Source organism: Furipterus horrens, unplaced genomic scaffold (genome assembly GCF_987537825.1).
Source record: "Furipterus horrens unplaced genomic scaffold, mFurHor1.1.pri manual_scaffold_6, whole genome shotgun sequence".
NCBI lineage: Eukaryota > Metazoa > Chordata > Mammalia > Chiroptera > Furipteridae > Furipterus > Furipterus horrens.
The window spans coordinates 84,566,857-84,589,761 of record NW_028327176.1 but is presented as its reverse complement, the minus strand read 5'-3'; the positions used below and the strand labels follow the sequence as shown (position 1 = coordinate 84,589,761).

At 43.3% G+C, this 22,905-nt stretch overlaps 1 protein-coding gene and 1 pseudogene across 10 annotated transcripts in view; one reads left to right on the top strand and one right to left on the bottom strand.

Moving 5' to 3' along the window:
* Positions 1-5,648: 5,648 nt before the first annotated feature.
* Positions 5,649-22,180, bottom strand: LOC150006684 (E3 ubiquitin-protein ligase TRIM39). Of its 7 annotated transcripts, XM_090281998.1 has the most exons (11): positions 22,117-22,178; positions 19,763-20,222; positions 18,150-18,245; positions 13,006-13,236; positions 11,811-11,833; positions 11,168-11,283; positions 10,291-10,475; positions 7,143-7,243; positions 6,952-7,034; positions 5,923-6,048; positions 5,649-5,777 (listed from the first exon to the last, which is right to left on the bottom strand). In XM_090281998.1, exons 2-11 carry the CDS (start codon positions 20,213-20,215, stop codon positions 5,695-5,697), a joined length of 1,497 nt encoding a protein of 498 aa, XP_090138124.1. In that variant the 5' UTR covers positions 20,216-20,222; positions 22,117-22,178; the 3' UTR covers positions 5,649-5,694. The 7 variants fall into 7 exon arrangements, with proteins under 7 accessions (XP_090138124.1, XP_090138123.1, XP_090138121.1 ...); XM_090281995.1 differs by lacking the exons at positions 5,649-5,777; positions 5,923-6,048; positions 6,952-7,034; positions 7,143-7,243 and adding exons at positions 7,480-7,777; positions 9,925-9,992 and having other exon boundaries at positions 22,117-22,180; XM_090281996.1 differs by lacking the exons at positions 5,649-5,777; positions 5,923-6,048; positions 6,952-7,034; positions 7,143-7,243 and adding exons at positions 7,795-8,166; positions 9,925-9,992 and having other exon boundaries at positions 22,117-22,180.
* The window catches only part of LOC150006683 (transmembrane protein 263 pseudogene), a 40,630-nt pseudogene continuing 39,697 nt past the window's right edge, over positions 21,973-22,905 (top strand). Inside the window, exon 1 of one of the 3 annotated variants that reach the window (XR_016511984.1) lies at positions 21,973-22,331. The product of XR_016511984.1 is annotated as a transmembrane protein 263 pseudogene, transcript variant X3 (transcript). Of the gene's footprint in view, positions 22,700-22,905 lie in introns of all 3 variants that reach the window. The other 2 variants (XR_016511983.1, XR_016511982.1) reach the window with 2 other exon arrangements.

Genomic DNA, 22,905 nt, shown 5'->3' with positions numbered 1-22,905 from the left:
AATAGCTCTTAAATCATTAAAATTTCTATTGCATTTTGAGTTTTAAAACATTTTCTGCTAAAAATGAACCCAATATCTTGTATATTTGAAGGTGAAGTGCACCAAGTGGAGATTGTCTTTTATTTTGCTACAGTGGGAAGAAATACCTTTTAGCTCAAGGTGGTTGTTTCCATCAAGCAATCCTCTCCTGTATTTATTTTTAAAAATTGCACACAATATCAAACTTATTATATAAATAGGGTTTCTCCTACAGCTCTCTCTTTTGTTTGCTATTTAAATACAACCTTAGCTGTAATTCATTAGAGTGAAATCTATGGAGGTGAGTCACTAGCAGCAAGTTGTTTACATTCTGTACTTGTACTGCAATGTTGTCTACTGAGACATTGGAATAGATTTTTGTAAGCAAAATCCGTTATACAAGGTCTATCCAGTAAGTATCCAGCCATGTCACATGAAAACTAGAGACATTTATGGGAGAAGATACAACATACAAGAAACATTGTACATAGGACAATGATGCCTCAGTCTTCTTCAAAGTAAGTACTTTAGGACCTCACACAGTTCTCTCAATCACCATCAGCTGCCCCATTGTATTTTCCTTAATCTCATTGACAGTCTGAAATCTCTTCCCTCTCAAAAGATGATTTTAGTTTTGGGAAAAGCCAGAAATCACAAGATGCCAACACTGGGCTGTAGGAGGACTGAGTTACCTGGGGGACTTGATGTTTCATCAAAAAACTCTGCAGGAGACGTGATGTATGAATAAGCATGTTGTTGTGATTAAGCTGCCAATCACCAGCTGCCCAAAGCTACAACCTTCCTAGTCATCTAAATAGTTTACACGGAATGCTCAAGCTTAATGCAAAATTTGATGCAGATTCATTGCTCTACTCGCTCAGTCATTTTGAATGTGATGGCCACACATATTACATGCTCACTCAATGGTGTCTACTGCCTGCACTAACTAGTACAGTGAAGTCGTCATTATTCATGTATGCACATTCCAGTCCACTCTCCTTGGCTGCCAGGTTACACCGATGTCATGCAAATAGTTCTCATTATATTAATAATGGCTGGGAGCTTCTGGTCAAGATGGAGGCTTAGGTAAACACGTTTTGCCTCCTCACACAACCACAGAAAGAATTACAACTAGATCTCAAAACAAATAACACCTAAAACCATCAGAAAATTGAGCCAATGAGCTCAGGAATGAGACTTGTGGGTGCAGCCAAGGAAGGCGAGCTGAAGACAAAAAGGGTTCATGTCTGCACTCAGAAAATTATAAAACACTGAAGAAATTTAAGAAGAAACGAATAAATGGAAGCATATACCATGTTCATGGATAGAAAGAATTACGATAGTTAAAATGGCCATACTACCCAAAGCAAGCTATAGATTCAATGCAATCTTCATGAAAATACCAATGGCATTTTTCACAGAACCAAAATAAATAATCCTAACCACAAAAGTCCCTGAATTGCCAAAGTAATCTTGAGAAAGAAAAACAAAGTTAGAGGGATTATGCTACCTCGGTTGGCATCCGTCCGTCTCGAGAGACGATGGTGTAGCTTCTTAAGAGTCTATCTGCACCGCCGAGAATGGCTGTGCAGTCTGACTCGGGAGTGACACGGTATCTGTCTCCTCCCGTGTTGAATCGACATCTTGCGATGACGCTGGAGTGTCCTCTCCAGTGAAACTGAAGCTACAGAGCCTGGGCAGGGTGATATGGAGGGTCTGCTGTTGCCCATGCAGCAGACCCCCCCTCTCTTCGCAGCTGAGGGATCCAAGGGAAAGACGGAGTCAATACAGCTTGGCTTCAGGTGCGCCGCAGGAGTTGCCGGTGTTGACTACAACGTCAAACCGCCTTAGGGACTCCGGCTCCGGATTTTCTGTCGGGGTTTACTCCCTTAGCCTTTCCCCTGAAGAGGTATGCCGCAAGGCAGCGGAGGTTTTTTGGAATCAGAGTTTTCCTTCTCTGATGTGCCCTGACTGGAAGATCGAACCAGCGACACTTAGCTCGCAGGCCGACGCTCAATCCACTGAGCCAAACCAGCCAGGGACCTATATATATATATATACACACACACACCAGAACAAATAGCACAGGGGAACAATTTTTAATGTAATTCCTGTTGAATTCGATTTTTCAGCTGTTTTAGACTTAAATAGGCATGCTGATTTCAGAACTGCAGTTAGTTTTCTTCTATCACATCAATTTTTTTTCTGTATAGCTTATCTTAATGTGACCACTCCAGGCTGGATCCAGCCTGGATTGAGGAATGCACTAGGGCTGCCCTATTGGCTGAGAGCAAACCTTCCTCAAGTGGGGAAGGGTGGGGGATGACCTTGGAGACCAGCGACAGGTTCATACTTGTCTAGGCTATTCAGTTACACATGAGACAGTGCGGTGAGAGGTTGTGTGCCGCTCTCTATAGTGAATCATATTCTGAAGTGTAGTCTGAGTTCTTGTGTGTATACAAAGAATTAGCAGTATTTACATATGTACTTATTTCCTTTCCTTCAGATCATGTCTCCCTCTGCTATTTTTCATCTTAAGTGCCTAAACAACCCTGATTTGCTTTGTTATATCTGTAGCAGTCTCACCATTCCCAAAGGACAAACATTAGTGCATTTGTCAGACAAGTATTTTGCATATTTTAAAGTAAAACTTGGTGATCAAGATAAGTGTTGGGACCCTCATGAGGTGTGCAAGAAGTGTGTTGAGTTTACGGATGTGGACGAAGGGAACGCGTGATAACTTGCCATTTTGTATACCTATGGTTTGGCGAGAGCCCAGAGATAATTCGAGTGACTGTTATTATCCTAGTCTACCATCAGCTATATGTCCAGTGCCTCATTCAGCTGAAATCCCAGTGCCAAAAAACAGGAGTATGGTGAAGAACTAAGTGACAGCAATGATGAAGATTTTGAAATTGAAGATGACTCAGTTCATAAGGGATTTGATCAGCATGAGTTGAATAATTTGGCATGAGATTTGAAACTATCCAAAAAGGCGTCATAACTCCTAGCATCAAGACTGCACGAGAAAAAATTGCTTGAAAAAAGGAGCAAAGGTATCCTACTTTTGATCAAGAGGAAGTGCATTTCTTCAGTACTTTAGAAGTGATGGTGGCTTTGTGTATTGCCATAACATACATGGTTTAATGGAGGAATTGGGAATTCCAATCTAGAACACAACTGAATGGTGACTATTCATCGATAGATCAAAGCAGAACTTGAAGTGTGTCCTCCTCCACAATGGCAATTTATTTGGTGCAGTCCCAATTGGCCAGTTTGTTTTCATGAAAAATATGAAGACATAGTGTCATTGATCTGTTGCAATACCATAAATACAATTATATCATCTGTGTTGACCTTAAAATGGTCTGCTTCCTTCTTGGTCAGCAATGCGGATACACCAAGTATCCCTGTTTTCTGTGTATGTGGGACAAGAGAGCTGTGAGAAGCATTGGGTGGAGTCAAATTGGCCTCCAAGATCTGACCTCAAACCTGGTGATCCAAACCTTGTATATGAGCCACTTGTTGACAGAAAGAATATTATAGTCCCACCTCTGCACATAAAACTGGGTCTCATGAAGCAATTTGTGAAAGCTTTGCCAACTGAAGGAGACTGTTTCAAGTATCTCATTTTGGCATTTCCTAACCTGTCATTTGAAAAGATAAAATAACTTAATATGTATGTTTGGTAGAACTTTACAACTTGTACACAATTTGACTTATAGTAACAATATATAGCCTTTATATGAATAAAATAACTCTAAATAAACAGTATATTCAGGTAATTTTAAATTTTCCTTTGTATGTACATTTTGTATGATTTTTGGGACAAAGGAAGGGTATCCCATACCTTAAGAAGTTGACATGATAGAGAAAAACTGGGGTCATTTTTGGATTCAGATGCCAAAAGTTAGTCAAAAACAAATGTCAGACCTAACTCAATGAAAATTGTGTTCCCCACTGTATAATCAATAATCTTTAATCAGTTGATTTTATGATCAGTGGGATAGTTTTGCTCAGTGAGTACAAATAATTGTTTGCTTCATACTTCAGAGCTAGAGAAAATTTTGTAAGTCAGAGAACTTTCATTCTTCAGTTTATTGTTTTGTAGTTTTTCAATATGAAGGTAACTTTGATGAAGATTTAATTGAATGCAGTTGATTATTCCTACTTACAAGACAATGTATCTGACTGCCACTAAACATGCTTCCAATATCATTATTCTAACGTGGAGGTATCTATAAAAGTTAACTTGTTTGCAATGATTTCTCTCTATCCTATCATCTGAGAACCAATTTGATACTTTCCACTCCAAGAAAATTTCTCTAATTTGTGGTATTTTTCAGGACTTAATATATTCTAACATTTTTGAGACTAGAAAACATTAAGACCCCAAGAAGACTATAATTAAGCTATTTTAAGTGAAGAGTTGAGGATCAAAATTGCGGGTGTATCCAGTTATCCAGCTTCAGAGGACAAGACAAACAAAAAAACAAGCAGGTCAGTTTCAATACCATTCACCATGTTTCTGATTTCACAGGAAAGCAAAGAGCTCTAAAATTAAAGATCAACAAATTTCCACCTGATACTGTATAAACTAGAAGTTTATGATTGCAGGCAAAAAGATGCAATAAAGTGCTTTGGACATTTTTAAAGGTCTTATTATGAAAATAACACATCACAGGATTGAAAAAATGGAATAAAAGAAATCTCTCACCTCAGATTCTGAGCTGCCAACTACTTGTATATTTCTCCAGAAAATCTAAATGCATAGGCAAATATACATACATGCCTCATCTTTCTTTACATGAGGATTTATTACACGTAGTGTTCTGTACTTTGGTTTGCACTTGAAATTTTATCTGAGAGGTTTTTCTACAGCTTCACATGTGGAGAAACCTCACTGCTTTAAATAGCATCACAGTATTCCAATCTAGGAATGAATAGTCCTTGATAAACTGCTGCAACAAGGATGCAATGAACAACCTTACATGCAATCTTTGTGCTCATTTGGAATTTTATTTTTAGAGTCTAATTTTGTGATTAGTGAAAAAAGGCTATACATATTTAAATATTGATAGGTATTTTCAAATTGTCCTTCAAAAAGATTGTACCAGTTTGCAGCCTCATCAACAAAATATGGGCTATTCCCTACCCCACTCCTTTTCAGCACTGTATACTAACACCTGTTTTGATCTGAACATCTCCTTAGATGCTTATTTATTACTTGCATTTTTTTCCCCTATATCTCCTGGTGAAAAACAAAAAACAAAAACCAAAAACCCAGTATCTGTGGTATAAGCAGTCTGTCCAGCCCTTTAGTCAGGGTTAGGTAAATACTGAATGCCCTAAGGCAGCACAGGCCCTTGCAGACAATCCTAGAATCTGAGTTCCATTCATGGCCCTGCACCAGCACGGAGAAGCAGATATGAAAGGGCACAGGAGTTAGGATCCTGGATATTCAAGCTGCTTAGTGGGGCCAAGTGGTCTATGGAAATCAGATCTCCCTGAAGGGTGGGAATAGGATAATAAAGACAAAGGACAAAGGAGAGATTAACTGATGACAGAGAAATAGACAGAAAGAGAGGAAAATGAAATTAAGAGCTGAAATACTTACAGACTCACCAAAGTAAAACAGAATTAAATTTTATTTATTTGGAAGACAGGGTGAATCCATCACTGATCATTGGAGCTCTGAGGCTGCACTTTCTCCTCAGCAAGGTGGACTGTGTTTGGCAGGGACTGTGGTGGTTTGGAATCTGGGTAGATAGCAGAGTTAAGAGTTTTCTAAGGCTGTGACACCTCTCATGCCAACCCAGAACTCACCTATGTGTCCTCTTCAGCCCTCTGTCCCCCATCATTCCTAACCCTATGGAATATCCCATATTTTTGTCTACTTCTCACCTGCCTGGCTCCCTAGCTGGGTCTCAGGCCGGTCTCCCCAGAGTACATGTCCAGGATCATTGAGGAACCGTTGGCTTCGTTGGCATGTTAGGCAGGTTTGTACTGTCCAGCACTGTCCCCTGCAGCCTGGAATAAAAGTGGGAAAGTGGAAGAGAGTGCCTTGGTTTAGGGGAAGTAAAGGTGTCCCACACCCAGTTTTGTTTCCACTGTTTTCTAGTAGGAATTCCACCTCTCCCTCACTTTGGAATACAAATTTGATAATGTGAGGCACCTGCATAAACTATCAATTTCTTTTTTTATCTGATTCTATTATAGTTGTCCCATTTTCCCTCCCATTGCTCTCCCCTACCCCATCCCCCACAGCCAGTCCCCACCCTGTTGTCCATGTCCATGGGTCATTTATACTAGTTCCTCAAATAATCAATTTCTTGGTACTCTTTAAGATGAAATCCAAACTCCTTTATAAGATTCCACAAGATATGCCATTTCCTTCTCCAGCCTCATGTCTTGTGCATTTCAAACACCAGCCTCCTAAACTCATTTTCTTGACAGCACCACAAGTTCTCACCTTAAAGTCAACACACATGTCTAGAGTTTCATCTCCTACTTCTTCTTATCATGAATCTCACAACCACTGGCATAAATAACTTAGCATTTTACTCCCCCAATTAAAGTATTTTCTACACTATTTTTAAATTGTTGCTATCTTAGTCTGTCCCATCACGCTATACCTTCAATGAGAATAACAAATATAGTAAAATACTTGGCACACCTTAGAAAAATAAATATTTGTTGCATGAATAGTGATGAGTCGTCCTCCATGATGCCAAATAACATCTATTCTTACACATGGGCGAGGTTGCCTCTTCCGGCAACATCTCACTTCTGCCCAGGTGGAGTTAACAACTTAACTCAGAGCAGGACAAAGTTGGCTCCTTTGAATACCAGGGAAGACACCCATCCAAAGCGAGGAAAGGTCACTTGCCCTCCAATGCTCCCCACTCATCCCGCCCCAACAGGAGCACTCACGTCTCTGTCGCTGTGTGCAAGTCAGACCTGGGAGGAGGAGGGAAAAGCAGCCACGACAGACGGTCCTCTTCACGGAGGGGTCGCTGGTGGAGGAGGGGAAGGTAGTTTGCGCCACCGCTTTCGCGTTCCCAGTCTCGCGCGCTCCCCACCTCGCCCGCCACCCGCCTGCAGCTGTGCTCCGCGCCTCTCACCGCCGCAAGACAAGCCGCCTGGCAATGGTCCTCTCCGTGTGGCAGTAGAACCTCGCCAGCGCCTGGTTCTCGGGTTCCTGCGCCAGGACACAGTGGGCGGCCTAGGGGAAGGGTGGTCACTCGGGGCCTGAGGAACCGGGACCCTGGCTGAGCGCCCCCTTCGCGGACTCACCTGGTATAGGAAGCTGAGCCTCTGGAAAGCCTCCCGGTCCTTCACCGGTCCCGCCATCAGGGCTGCATGAAAGTCCCTGACCCGAAGATCCACAAGCCCCGCTCCTCAGATAGGCATGCCCCAGGAGCAGCGCAAGGCCTTCTGGGAAGTGTAGTTACTGGAGTGCGAGACTCTCCCTTCTGGTACTTACTCTGGCGCCACCTTGCGGCCTCACAGACCCATCTGTTTGAATTGCATTCTAACCCAGGGTCCCTGTGTGAGTTCTAGCTTCCTTCTAGTTTTATTCAAGCCCATGATCAGTTATACTAGGCAGAGATATTGGAGAGGATCTCAAACTGCTATACATCTACAGGACGGAAGATAGGTCCTTCGGCATCTAGGGTGGGGAGATGTTCTGTGCAATTTATACCTGGACAGACCTTCTGCCCTGCTTTCTGAAGCCGAAGGTGAATACCTGGAAGATCTAAAGGCAGAAGGAACAGAGGTTATACATTAAAAAAAAAAAAAATCATTGGTGCCAGTGAGAGTGAAATTCAAAAGGATCATGAGGGTGGTGGAGGGAAGGAACAAGACTCCAGGCCCTCAGAAAGCACAGCTCTTTTCCACTTAACCAAACTATACTAACCACATAGCAGGTGATCCTCACTAACTCCTAGTCATAGGTACTGGAGCACAGAAGCCTGACAACAGTATGTCCTGTCCCTGAAACTACACTCCACCTCCAGCACAGACAGACATGGATCACAGTCCCTCTCTCTGACCTTTCCATGTTCCGTTTGTTCTGTTTGTCATCCTGTTTACCTCTGCTTCACATGGCCATCAATTTCTGAGATCAGAGTAGAGGAATGTGAGCTGGAGGGGCAGAACATGAATGAACCCTGAGACAAGAAGAGGACAGCCTAAGTGAAGGGAGGGTGAGGCCTTTCTCCCCTCTCAAACCTTGTCAGGTGGGGTAGGGGACCAGGCTTCCAGCTCAGAAGTGGCTGGAACCTCCCCGGGGATGAGTTTCACAAGTGTTCCCAGACTCAAATGAAAGAAGTATGCTTAAAATGTAGGTGGTCCAGAGACCATGATTAGTCACTAAGGGTAAGCCCAGGAACATGCATTTTAAATACCCAGTGATTCTTACACATCAACAGAGGTGGTTATCAAATTAGCACGCAACACAGAGATCACTTAAGTGGATCCTTTGTTCGATATTGTTTTACCAACCAAAGCATCTTGCCACAAAGAACCACAGTCAAGGCACAAAGGTAAGAGGACAGTCTGAACAAAGTCCTGTTGAGGTGGTAGGAGAAACTGAAATGCCCTCACTAAGCTGCAGTTTCTTGTCCCAACCTTCTGTGAACCCCATTACCCGAGCAGCAGATAGTCCGTCATTTTAGTTTGGTTTGGCATGCATTACTTTACCTTTTTTTGACAACATATGTACCCTACAGGTTGTTTATTTTGGCCTAACATTAAATGATTTACATTCTCTGATAGAGGAAATGGCAAACAGTTAAGGATGGCAGCAAACACGCAAAAGATTGGCTCCTGTGAACACTAGTTCCAGGCCAGATGCACACAGGCACAAGGAAGTTGCCCATCTCGTCCTTCCCTATACACACCACCCTCTCCTACCCTGTCCTGAAAGTGAGGAAGACTCCATTTCCTTTCTCCCTTTCTGGCTTGGACACCTTAGCCAGGTGATAAGGCTGACAACTTGGGAGTAACTATTTAGTAACATTCTATAAGGCCAGAGCTTTGGATAGAAATCCCTTTCTCTTTCCTCTAATACCTGACTCTCTCATTTTCAAGTTCCCTTGGGAAAGCAGTTAAAGGGTAGACTGTCTTGCAGGATCTCTGGAACCTCACCCTTGAAGAGAAAGGTGACTGATTTCTTGGAGACAATCAACTATAAGGAGGCAGGCAATAAACCACTTCTGCTGAAGGCTGAGACAGGGACCTGGGTTCTCCTCTTTTTCATTCTCACCCTCTCCTCTGGCTCATCCTACTCACAATGGCAACCTTACTCTGGGGTATAAGACCAAAGATCCTCTCCCCTTCATTAGTCTGTAGGGACTTGCTCTTTTAGCCCCCTTCCCTGACATTCTTTCTAACCTTTTGATGCCCAGTCTCTGCCCTCAGAAAAATTCCTCAACTTCTAGACCCATGAACGCAACTGTCATTCATTTTTATTTCAACCTAGAGGTATACATACCTCTGTGCTCTTCCTCAAGTAACATAACTCTTCTGGGTCAAAGAACCCCTTATTTACAGGGGCTTCTGTTTCCTCTACTGGTTTGAGCATGTCAGACTCTCCAGGACATTTTTTGTTTCTGGAAAAGCCTCTCCTTCCTGTGCAATAGAAAACCTGATGAACTTCAGGGGAGATAAGCCCCTGGGAACCAGCTCCACACTTGGACAGTTAGGAGGGAGATATAGCTGTGCTCTCACCCCAGAACAGTCCTACCTACTCCTCCACATAACCATTCTAGAAACCAAGGTGTTTCTGCCAGACGGTTCAGGACTGGAACCAAGCAGACATGAAGACATTCCAGCAGGTCACAGGAAGGAAGGCCCATTGCTCTTGGTCCTGCCTCATTCCAGTTATTCCCACATCCCTACCTGTCACTCCCAATCTGTTGGGGGCCTGATGGTAAGTGGTGCAGCATTCTTCCTTCCAGCCCGGATGCCTGGGTAGAAGAGGGGCCACAGTTTCTCAGTAAAAGTATCAGTGAAGGTGTAGATATGAGAGCGGTCTGTGACATTGTAAAAAGACAGTGTGCCAGCCTCATAGTCTAGGAATATGCCCACCCGCTTGGGTTTCACCTTGATGTGCAAAGGAGTAAAAGGCGTGGTGGTGGCTGCATATTTGTCCCCATTCCACAGTCGCACCCGCCAGTAGCCAGTCTCAGGTAGTGGGGTCAGCTCGCCCTTTCGGCTCACAGAATCCCGGCACACACCCACTGCCCAGTGGGTCTTGTCTCCCACCTCCACTTCCCAGTAGTGTCGACCTGAGGTGAAACCCTCAGTAGCCAGGACGCAAGGATAGAAGGTAAAACGCCGTGGTGTGTCAGGTAGATCCCGGAGTCTTGTCTCCACAAATTTCACGCTCTTACGATCTTCTGACAGGACTAGGTTAGGATGAGCAGTCTCAGGGTCCAGGGTCACATCCGCTGGCGGGAGAAGCCAGAGTGGGGAGCTAGATGAGGATGGGAATAGCTCAAATGCCCCTGCCTCACTCTTCCAGCCTACCTTACAGAGCCTGTTCCCTTAAAGGTCCCCAGAACACTGTGGTTTGGTTAACTTTCTTAACTCATTGTGTCACCTAAGGGAGGGGAGGGAACACTGGCTTCAATTTCACTCTGGTCCTAAAATAAGCAAGTAATGTGCTCTTGATTTTGCAAGGACTTGTGGTTTAGGTTCCTCATGCCTGGTGCTCCCTCCATGGCCCCTGACATCATCTCACTGCAGAGGCACAGTGCAACAACCAGAAAGAATGGAAAATGTATGTCAAGAAAGATATAGAGAAGACACCATCACAGTCTAGGGATAGTCCTGGTTTATGACTATTTTCTCTGAGTAAATGACATTCTCTTTAACTCTCAAGAACAGACACATTTTAGGCAAATTATTTAACTTTCCTTAGTCCCTATTGAGAATAGTGTCCTTAAGAGCAGAGGACACCTGAGGCTTTTCACTTGGATTTCTGTGAGTCTGAGGGATCAAAAGCCAGGTAAAGGGGTGGATGTGGATATGGACATGGGAAGCAACAGACAGGATTACTGAAGTGCAGATAAGTTAGTACCTAAACACTTTCTTCTCTCTGCCTATTCCCTCTGCTATTTTCCTTTTGGGAACAACTCACCAATTAGCTGTTTAAGGATTTTCCTTAGGGCAAAGTACTGTCGGGGGAAATTGCTGAAGTTCTTTTCAAGTTGTATGGATACTGAAGTCACCTCCATGGTCTTCACCTTTTCACATCTAGGAGGGACAAGGGAGATAGGGGAAGAAAGGGCAGGGTCAGGGGAAGCTCCATCCTCCCACTTTCTCCTTCCTCCTTGAGGACAAGCACTTGCGTATTGCTCTTTTGGCAATCTATGGAGAGACATACGGTCCCTTGGACAAATCCTTAAGAATGAGTTTCACAACTTTCTGGGCATATTGTTATATTTCATGCAAATAGATAATTGACCTCCCTTCTCCCAACCCCTTCCTCCTTGCATCTCGTTTGGACACAATTCCACTTACAGGCATAGGTAGAATTTCGTTCTACATTACCTTGGTATCTTCCTTAATAAGGAAGTCCTGATGCTCAAAGGGTAAAAGGTAAGGGTCTATTATTCCCGATGATTTGCTCTCTAACTGGCTTCATGGATGTAATAAACCTTTTCTCATATCCTACCCAGAAGCTGCATGGCTTTTTCATCCTTATTCCCCCAAGTCCTCACTGTACCCTAAGTCTCTAAGTCAAGACCTAACTCACTTAAAGAGATGCAGGAATCACTTACTTTTCCAGGGTACTTTTGACATCCTAGAGGGAAGGAGAAAAGAAAGCAATATTGGTGCTGGTAGTAAAGGGTCCTATAAGCAAAAGGTTTCCCCTCCTCCCAAAAGTTTTAGATCTCTAAAACAGCAATAGGGCAAACTGAGGGTCACCATGCAAGGAGAAGAGCTCCAGAGGGATCCAGGTTCATCTCTCCTAACCTCATTCCTACTTTCAACTTCTGGTCATCATGAAGCTTGGAAATTTACATCACTTCCAAATGGTTTCTTGTGTTTCTTTTGCACCTCTAGGACACTGGGAGCTCAATGCAGGTGCAGGGATTGTGTCTGCTCTTCCCTCTGTCCCCCAAGTACCAACCACACACCTGTCTCCTTGAAGATCAGTACAGATAGTTCCAGACTAGTGGTACAGGAACAGATCATACTTCCCACTATGGTTTGATATCCCCTGTCTGGTATTGGTTAATAAACATTAATAACTATGTGCCAATCCTGATTTGCGAATACTTGGGGTCCAGAAGACAAAGAAGACAAATCTCTGCCCCCCAGGATTTCCCAGTTTAATGTGGAAGGCAGAACACACATACATGAAAGGACATAATAATAAACACCAAGGAGTACATTAGCATGCAGATCAATGTACAACAGCACCTCACTGATTCAAATGTTGGTAGTCTGATCTCTAAGGTAAGAAACATGTTTCCTATAGCCTTGCTAACACCATGCATCTGCTTAAGACAACAAACGATTTCAAACATTTTAGAGGCATTTACATATCAAAAACAGTATTTTTTTTATACATAATTTCAAGTGTCTTTCAAACTAGGTTTCTATTCTTTTTTAGCACTAGGTAAATCAAGTTCCAGAACTTAAAAGTAATGGTAACTGCATTTACACATTTTTAATGCATAGTTTTTTCATGAATTCAGACTAGACTTCCCTCCTTTCGAAAGAGTGGGTTTCTTCTTTGGCATAAGCACATCATTGTTGACAAGACATAAGGACACAGAAATGATTAGAAGGGGATGGGAGAAGTCAGAGAAGATTTTCTGTAGAATCAGATCCTTTGAGGATGTCTAGAAGAGAGAACTGGGTTTAAAGAAGCAGAGCAGAGGAGTGAGCATCCTGGGCTGACAGAACGGCCTGTGCAAAGCTATACTGTGCTCGACCTGAGGGACTAAGCAGGGGCAAAGGTCGAACCTTAAGCATCTCGAAGCCTGACTGTAAGCACTTGCCCTCCACCTCAGCAGCCAAGTGGGCCAGGTCCCGGCGTTTGTCTCCAAGGTGAGCAGCATTTTCTCGGAGGCGCTGTAGAATGTCCTGTTCCTCCTCCTCTAGTCGTGAAAGCAACACTTGCTGCTCTTCATCCAGCCACCTATGAAGCTCTTCAAATTCCTTTAAGATCTGCTGTCGGCGACTCTCCACTAGTCTCTGAGAAAAGAGGGAGGGTGCTATGTTTAGCAGGGCCATTGGGGTACAGGGTCCCTATCCCCACCTGCCATGTGTATGAATTAACACAGGTTCCTGTGTCATTAAAAACAGTTTAACATGTTTCCTTCCATTGCAATTTCTTTATTTAAAGAATAGCTCATCACCATTGTCACCCCCACTGATGGCCTGGGAGTAAAGACCACTGGGGAGATAAAAATCAATGTTTAAAAGTGTTTTAATTTTTTAAAGTAATTTTATTATGTTGTTACAGTAGTTCCATATCCTCCCCCCCTTTGCTCCCCTCTGCCCAGTACCCTCCTTCCCTCCAGCAATCCCACCCCCCTTAGTTCATGTCCATGGGTCATCATGTAAGTTCTTTGGCTTCACCCTTTCCTATATTATTCTTAACTTCCCCGTCTATTTTATACCAACCGATTATGCTTCTTAATCCCTGCACCATTTCCCCACTTCTCCCCCTCCCCCCTCCCAGCTGATAACCCTCCAAATGACCCCCATACCTATGATTCTGTTCCTATTCTGGTTTGCTTAGCTGGGTTTTGTTTTTATTTTTTTAGATTCAGTTGTTGATAGTTGTGAGTTTGTTGTCATTTTAGTGTTCATAGTTTTGATCTTCTTTTTCTTAAGTCCTTTTGACATTTCATATAACAATGGCTTGGTGATGATGAACTCTTTTAGCTTTACCTTGTCTGTGTAGCACTTCATCTGCACTTCCATTCTAAATGATAGCTTTGCTAGATAGAGTTATCTTGTTGTAGGCCCTTGTTTTTCATCACATTGAATACTTCTTGCCATTCCCTTCTTGCCTGCAAAGTGTCCTTTGAGAAATCAGCTGACAGTCTTAAAGGCACCCCTCCGCTTCTCTCTTGCTGCTTTTAAGATTCTCTCTTTATCTTTCACCTTTGGCTTTTAAATTATGATGTGTTTTGGTGTGATCCCCTCTGGATCCAGCTCGCCCAGGACCCTCTGTGCTTCCTGGGCTTGTATATCTATTTCCTTCGCAAAATTTGGGAAGTTTTCCTCCATTATTTTTTCACATAAGTTTTCAATTTCTTGCTCTTCCTCTTTTCCTTCTGACACCCCTATGATTCAGATGTTGGCATGTTTAAAGTTGTCCCAGAGGTTCTCAAGCCTCTCCTCATTTTTTTCAATTCTTATTTCCTCATTCTGTACTGGTTGACTGTTTTTTTCTTCCTTATGTTCTAAATCATTGATTTGAACCCTGGTTTTCTTCCCTTCACCACTGGTTCTATGTGGATTTTCCTTTGTTTCATTTAGCATAGCCTTCACTTCTTCCCTTATACGTTTACCATACTTAAGGATATCTGTCAAGTCTGTGAGCATCTTTATCACTAGTGTTTTGAACTCTGCATCTGTTAGGTTGGCTATCTCCTCGTCGCTTAGTTCTCCCATGGAACCTTGATCCGTTCCCCATTTTGGGCCATACTTCTCTGTCTCCTCATCTTGACAGGCTCCTGTGTTTGTCTACCTCTGTGTCTTAGGTAGAGCTGTCGCTCCTGTCTGGATGGGTATTTCTTCTTTGTTTGTTGGACTTCCATGCAGCTTGATATTCTGGAACTTCTGGTTGTTTCTAGTTTGAGGTACGTAGTTGTATTCCTTCTTAGTTGTGGAGGGAGATGCAGCCTGTCTGTCTATGCCTCCATCTTGGCCGGAAGTCTCTTAATTTTTTTAATATTAACTTCTAAAAAACTGTACTTTTATATTTTAGTAAAAATAATGCAAGACATAAGAACTCAATAAAATATAATGACAATTCATTTCAGATATCAGAAATATCTGATATATCTGGTGATAAAAGTTCTACTTAATATAATTTATGAAGAAAAGGAAAGTACAAATATCGGAAAGTTAAAGAGATGAGACTGTCATCATTTGTATGTTGCAAATACATAGAACCAAATGCAAAACTATCAGAATCAGTGAGATTTTAGTAATGAGCTGTTACAAAGATAAATGTAGATTTTAGGACTGAACCTATTAAATAGTTTCAAATCACTTCAGAGAATTGATAGTTGCCATTCTAAGAACAGGTTCCAAAGATTTTAGTAAATGAGTTGCTTGAAATTTGAAACATGTTTTTTCTCAGCCAGAACATATACTTGAACCTCTAACATTCCTGAAATTTGATAATATAGGACTCAAAGCACCAGTCATAACTCTGAGGGTTATCAGCAAACACATCCTCCCTCTGTACTTTTATTGCAACAAGAAATGATCTCCCCAAAGAAGTATTCTCCAAGTGTAATGTGGCTGAGGGGGAGGCATCAATCCAAGAGGGGAGCAAAGTGAGAAGCAGAGACTAGGACTGTGCAAGGAGGAAGTGGAGAGGCACTGAAAGGCAGGGCGGAGGATGAAGAAGGAGTGGCACCCCAAAGTCAGGGTGGGCCTTACAAGCTTGTTGTTTTCTGGATTTCAAGCTAGTTTCCAGGAGAGGCTGATTAGCTCCAGTGTTAGGGCAGCCACTGCTCCCATTTCACTGCTGCCTTCTTAGGCCCACATTGGAACAAAATACATTCCCACAACATTTACCCATACATAAATCACAGCCTGTTCATGTTCAGGGTTGATGAATGGGTGGAATTTAGGAATCATAAATGCTGTAAAAAGGAAGTAAAACGGCTCTTCTTCATATAACCCCATAATCCCTTCGCTTTTTTCACTTTGTACTTGTAGGGCAGTGGTTCTTAAGGAGGGTATTACCTCCCTCTATGTTGGAAATGGGGTGGGGTGCATATTTTTGTTTGCTGTGGTTGGGGGGTGCTCCTGGGAAAAATGTTAGCACTCCTGCAATGTGTGAGACAACCCTGCATGATGAACTGTCCTGCACCATTTTCTAATGTTCTGCTGCATATTCAAAAACATAGGCCTGAACTTGAGTGTTTCTTATACACTTTCAATATACCTGAATTTTTCAGGAATGGGTGAATAAGACTGTATTTTGTTTTTTGTAGAACTTTACCAGTTATTTATCATTTTGAAAAATTGTGTTACCAAGAGCTAAGATGCTTGTGGTATTTGAGTCAATAGTACTATACAATTACTTCAGTTGGAATTTGTATTTGCTGCATTGTTGATGATGTTACATGTAGGTGAAAGGATAAAACTATATATTGTAGTGTCTTTCAGGGTAATCATGTCTAAATATTGCACAGATTTTATTACAAATCATTGGACATGAAAGTCTCTTTTTGAAATTATGTAATTATTTTTATTTACATAAAAATAACTTTATCTACATAAAAATAATTACAAATTATTTTTAGAAGGGGTATTAGGCCTGATTCTGGAGGTGGAGATGAGTGAAAAGGAGGGAGAATTCAAATGGTAACAAAAGGAAGGTTGGTAGTAGTTTCTGAGACCACTAAAATGGTAACTTACATTCTTAAAAACACCACATCTGTTTTAAATATTTAGAGGGTTTTAAATATTTTTATTCCCCTTTCTATACCTTACCTTTAAGAAGGTGATCAGTAGGAAAAGGAAAGTTAATGACTGGGAAGAAGCTTTGTTTTCATATATTTTAAGTTTCTCAGGGGTCCACCAAAAGAGCAAAAAACTTGTTTTTATAATTCACCTTTGCGATCAAAATTATTTCAATTAAAAAAATGTAAATGTTTGCTTTGTTAAAATGCATAAAGGACTAAGATAACAACACTTGCTTTCTGATGAAATGTCATTGTTAAAAAAATAGTGTTTCTGCTATTTCCAATTTGTGTTTAATTTCTGGTGATTCCTAAATCTCAACAACAAAAGCTCATATTTCTTCTGGAATCCTTTAATGAAGTCAAATTTCTATGTTGTCTCCTAATGAACGTGCAACTATGCTTTTTATGCCATGTCATTATTTATTTTGTCTACTTGGCTATAAGCTCAAGGAGTGCAGGGGCTGAACTGGTATCCTCAGTTTTGCCACAAACTGGCTGTATGATCTTGGACTAGATTTGGACTATCCAAGTTCAGTTTCCACTTGTGTAAATTAGGGGTGATAACATCTACCGTACAAGGTATCTAAGTTCACACTTTTCAAAGATGACCTTAGGACCTCCTTCCCTTTGTCATCTGACTTCTCCGGATCCCACTGTGCCAAGTCTAGCCTGAACTCATAAGTCCAACCTAATACCTAATACAATGCTGTAAGTTTTGAATGTCATGAGCACCAAATGAATGCACAGAATTCGATAAATATTAGTTATTACTGTTACTATTAATACTTGTTCCCTGCCCAATAGGATAGGATACCAAAACATCATGCTACAAATATGGTAATGCTATGAAAGAGATGCGAAACTGTATGAAAATTGAGAGCTGATTTCTGATGGATCAGGAAAAGCAGCATAGGAAGTGGCTTTCATGCTGCCTGAAGGACGAATAGGATCCTACAGGTAGAGGATGGGGAGGGGAAGAACATTCTAGGAACATCACCTGGCATTCTTGAGCTTACTTAAGATAGTGTGGTCCTAATGTCATGGGGCAGTTCTTCTGGGAACTCTTGCTCAGTTCCTTCTCCCTTCCTCCCCTGCGAACCTTCCATATTCTCCTCTCCTCAATCCCTCTAAGAAACTCCTATCCCAGAACTCTCAGTAGAGCCTCCTTCCCTGCTGTACAAAGAGGAGACCAAGAGGCATGAAGTCCCTCAACTTGCCAGGTGTAAGATATTATGTTTGTCTTTCACCTCTTCCACCTTTCTTATCAATACTTAATTCATGACAAGCAATTTAAGTTCAATGTTTAATGACAATCAAACCTAAGAAAATATCATCATTTTTGAGAGAACAGCATTTTTCTAATGAATCAGAACTGGTGGATTAAATAATACGTGGTTAATGTTTGGTTAATTGCCTAAGTAAAGCCCATATGGGACCTCCTGCCTTTACCTTGAGTTCTGCGGGCTTCTTCTCTTCAGACGACTTACAGCGGGTGATCTCCTGCAGCTTCTGCTCCAGGGGCTCCAGGCACTTCTGCAGTTTTTCCTGAGGGGTTGGAAGTGGGAGAGACTGTATCTGGGGTTGGCTGACACAGCCTACATTTGTAGGTTAACCCATTTGTTTTAAACCATTTGCATCCTATCCATCTCACCACCGACTTCTTACAGGTTCCTCCTCTTGCCACCAGCCTGTCCCTATCACTTTCCTTGCTCATGAAAACTTTCCTCTCTGAATCTCAGTGGTCCAGCTGTCACCAACCCTATCCATCTTCTAACTCAAGTACCTGCTTATTACTGTCAAAATGACCTTCTGTGCCGATATCCTTCTTTAAATTTGTATTCCCACCCAAAGCCAACCACCTACAAATATAATAAAATCTTAATTACCTATCCTGCAAACTACCTTAAATTTTATTTCCAAGATTTTATTAACATACTTAACCAAAGTACTTAATAAAGTGCTAAGATATTAAAATCGCTAATTTCTGTTACTTAAACATTTACCCTGTGTCCCAATAATTTAAACCAGATGCCATGTAATCCATTATCTGGGGAAGATGCAAACAGACTGCTTGAGCTTTGTCTAGTGGTGATTAGTCTAAAGTGAAATGACATTATTTCCAATACTAATGGGAAGAGAAGAGGTACTATGAGCAGAGGGATGAAATGAGGAAACCAGACCACTTTTCAGTTCTTCCTAACTTAGATCTTCTCCATGTCTCATTCATTTATGAAATATACGATACAGTCCAAGACTACTCACACTCAAATGTGTTAGAAAAGTCAAGAGAAATTTTGGGGTATTCCTCACCATTGTTCTTCATGCTTGAGTATAATTATTCAGATGTACTATGTGTTCCCTGTGTAGGCAGCTCCAAGGGGACTACAGAGTGAGGACCAGATAGAGTCTTGCCTTCAGGAGCTTACGAGGGGTGACTCAAAAAAACCCGGGATTTGCTTATAAAATGTTGTGTATTTATTCTTACATGTTTAAACTTCAGTCACCTTCAAAGTACTCTCCATTTGATACAATACACCTATCAAGACATTTTTTCCATTGCTCAAAAGTTTTTGAACTCGTTGATTTTAAGGTCTGCCATTTCTTGTTTCACCTCTTCCACACTGGCAAAACATTTCCATTTGAGTACTTTTTTCATCCAGAGAAACAAGAAAAGTTGCTTGAGCCAAAACTGGGTGAATAAGGAGGGTGGGGCATTGGGGTCATGCTCTTTTTGGTCAAAAACTGCTGAACACTCAGTGTGCTGTAGGCAGGTACGCTCATAGATCACCATCATGAGATGAACAAACATGTTTACAATCTTAAAAAAAATCACTGAGGCCAAACACAGTCTCTCACAACAACGCCAGCTACTACAGTGATACAGATGGGTTCCTAGAACACTCACCTAGTGGGAAAAGCCTGTACTACAAGGGTCCCACCCTGCAGAAGATAATTCCAGTATTTTTTGGGTCCCCGCTCGTATAATCCTCTACCCAGGGAGCCCCCCTCCTCTGTGCTCCTCCCTTATGCCCCACATTGACACCATGTGTCTGGTTCCCAACCTTGTACTCCTGTGTGGCGTCATCCAGTGGTGCGACGTTGTGGGCCCGGTGGGTGTGGGAAATTGCACATATCAAACATACAGCCTCTTGGTCCTCATAGCAGAAGAGGCTGAGGGCCTCATGGTGCTGAGGGCAGAGGCTCTCATCCCGGATCTTCCGTTTGACAGCCTGGAGCTGCTTGGCAATTTCCACCATACTGCCTAGTTGACGATTAGGGCGAAGACTGCGGTAGCGGGAGGTCTTTCGACAGACAGGACAAGGAAAGTCCCTTTCTAGGTCCTCCCACCAGCGGGTGATGCAAGCTTTGCAGAAGTTGTGCCCACACTCAATGATGACAGGCTCCTTCAAATACTCCAGGCATACAGAACAACTCGCCTCCACCTGTAAGTTCTCCAGAGCTGCAGCTGTGGAGGATGCAGAGGCTCCGGCCTCTAACAGACTTGTCTCTGCCATTATTTAACTTAGGGATAGGAAGAGGGAAAAGAAAAATGTTAGTTCGATGTTTAATTTTTTTGCATCTCTGCCCCAACATTTACCCACATATAAAATCCTAACTCTAGATTTAGCCCCATGTTGGTATTTTACATCTTCTCTTACACTAGATTCAACCTCCCTTTTGCTTCTCTGTTTCCAAAACTTGTGACTTTTGGCCATCAACCTAATATTTTTCCTCTTCAGGAAACCGACACACAACTTCCAATCTCTTCTGTCTTTTATCTCTGCTTTCCCTTGTCAGAAATAGAGGCTTCCTTCAACTCTCCTGATCCCAGCTAATCCCACTTTTATCCTAAAACCAATAGTTTTAGATCAATGTATCCCTAGTTTTGCATATCTTTCTAGTACATAAGGAATTTGGGACAGGGAAAAGTGCCATAAAAGTCAAAGTATTAAGATTTCTTAAATTAGGTATATAAAGTTTAATGTTACAGAATTTTATCACAATAGTTCACTGGAGTCTAAGCCTAATTCTCTGCCACTGTTCTCTCATTTTTTCAAATGGTAATAAACAGAATTATGCAAGGGTAACAACCCATCTTTTCAGAAAAGTCTGATATTATTCTTCCTTTTAGCAGACTAGCCTAGAGAAAGTGTGCCCTCTTCTTGGACTGAAATGACTCACACAACACTCCATTTCTATTTGTGCATTTGGACATTTGGAACTGCTGAAGTGATCAATTCATGGCAACTATACTAAAGACTGTATTACTGAGCCCAGGTCATTAAGTTCTTGAAAACTGGGCTGAAAAGTCTATTTTAAATATTCAGCAGTAACTGAAGTCTCATTAAATAGCTATTGATAACTAATTCCTTGGACATACTGTGCCTCCAGCTAATAGGTTTTGGGAATGACCGGGAAAGAAAAGGGGCAATCAAGAATTGATTTCTCTATCCCCATGACCTCTCCTGCCTATCCTCTCTCCCCTCCAAGGGACCCAGCAGAAGAAAAGAAATTTAGTAGGTCTATGTGCTCAGTGTTAACCCAATGATTATTATTCCTGTATACATATTAATGGCACACGTGAAGCATTTAATTTGGAGTAGTAACTTATGTGGACCTCAATTTCTTTCCTCAACCAGGACCGTTCAGTCAGATGATGTTGCCCTACCTATGAGACTCCAACTTTTAGTAGTGACCCTGCCCTTTTCCTAGTCTTCTAGAAATCAGATGCCCACCTCACCTGGGGCAAGTTGGATTCGATGCAGAGTTAGGGATCTAGACTGGCAAAGAGTGGTGTGAAAACAATGGGGAAAAGCTTAGAAAGTTGGAAAGGAGTTGGGGCTACAGCCACAACGAGGCCTTGGGCGCCTCTGGGTTGGTCATTTGTTTCCCTCTATTCCTAGTGTCTCTGTATAAGGGCAAACTTCAGGCATGTTCTAGTTTTGTTTCTAACCACCGTCCAGGGCCCCACCTTGCGACCCTCTCCTGAGCGTGGTCCACAACTCGGTCCCACCCCCATCTCCATCTTCTCCCGTCAGATCAGGCGCAGGGGGCTGGAGAAGGGGAGAGGTTGGCAGGGAAGGAGGGATGCGTGTCCAGTTGAGGAGTGTGACGTGAAGGTGGGGTGCCCGCTACTAGGAAGCAGCCGAGACCCGCGGTGACGGCGTCACAGTTCCACCGCGGGAGGCAAGCGGCAGCGGGACAGGGGAACGGCGGGGTAGCCAAGCAACGCCGGACGCGCTGACGTCGCCGGGCGGCAAAACGTCCGCCCGGGCCCGAGGCGGGCGGAGGCAGCTGTGGTTACGTGCGGGCCGGTGACGCAGTCGCGAAGCGCAGGGACGTGGCGTGTGGAGCCAGCCAGCGGGGACAGGCCCCGGAGTCCGGGGCTCGGGCTCGGCGGCGGGACGGCACCTACCTTCCCGGCCTCGGGTCTGGCAGTGCGGGGCGCGGAGCCGCCGGAGCGCTGCCTCCCTCCTTCCTCCTCCCCACGCCCCCGCCCCGCAGCGCGACACACAATACTCGCCGGAAGCGGAAGCCGCGCGGAGATGCTAGTGTTAGTGGAAGCCGGGTGTCTGCGGGTGGCCGCGGGAGAACTTAGCGGTGCCTGAAGAAGAAGGCTGGAGGCCGGAGGTGAGAACCAGCAGCAGGGGTTCAAGGGCGAGAAGGGGCCCGGAGGGGCAGGTGGCTGAAGCGTGGCTGTCCAGGTGATCCGAGGACTCCTTTGGAGAGAAAGCCGCGCATGCGCGTGGCTGAGCTCTGAAGCCCATTGCCCGCAAGGCGCCGAGGAGCGCGGGCGGCGTGGCTGTCCGGTCTAGCTGCGGGTTGGGCTCGGTCTGGGCTGGGCTTGGCCAGGCTGGTTTCGGATGGCGTTGGGAGCTGCCAGGGGCAGGGCGGGTGGCGGACTTTGAGCTACACTTAGACTCTGCAGGCCCCTCCAGGGAGAAGGTGTCTAGTTGAGGCGGCGGCCACTTACGTGGCGGACCTGCGGATCTCGCCGGGTACGTCACTTCCGACTACTTTAGCGTTAGTGTTTTACCATTATGGGAATAAGTTCTTCTAGCTGCGAGCTTCAATTGTTCCTCGCCCTGTCCCTGCAAGGCAGGCGTTGAGGAAATGATCTTCGTTTGCTGGAATGGCAGCCCCGAGAGAGCTGGTACTGCGACTCCGTTGCTCACCTTTGTATACTCAGCTCGTCGCTCCACCT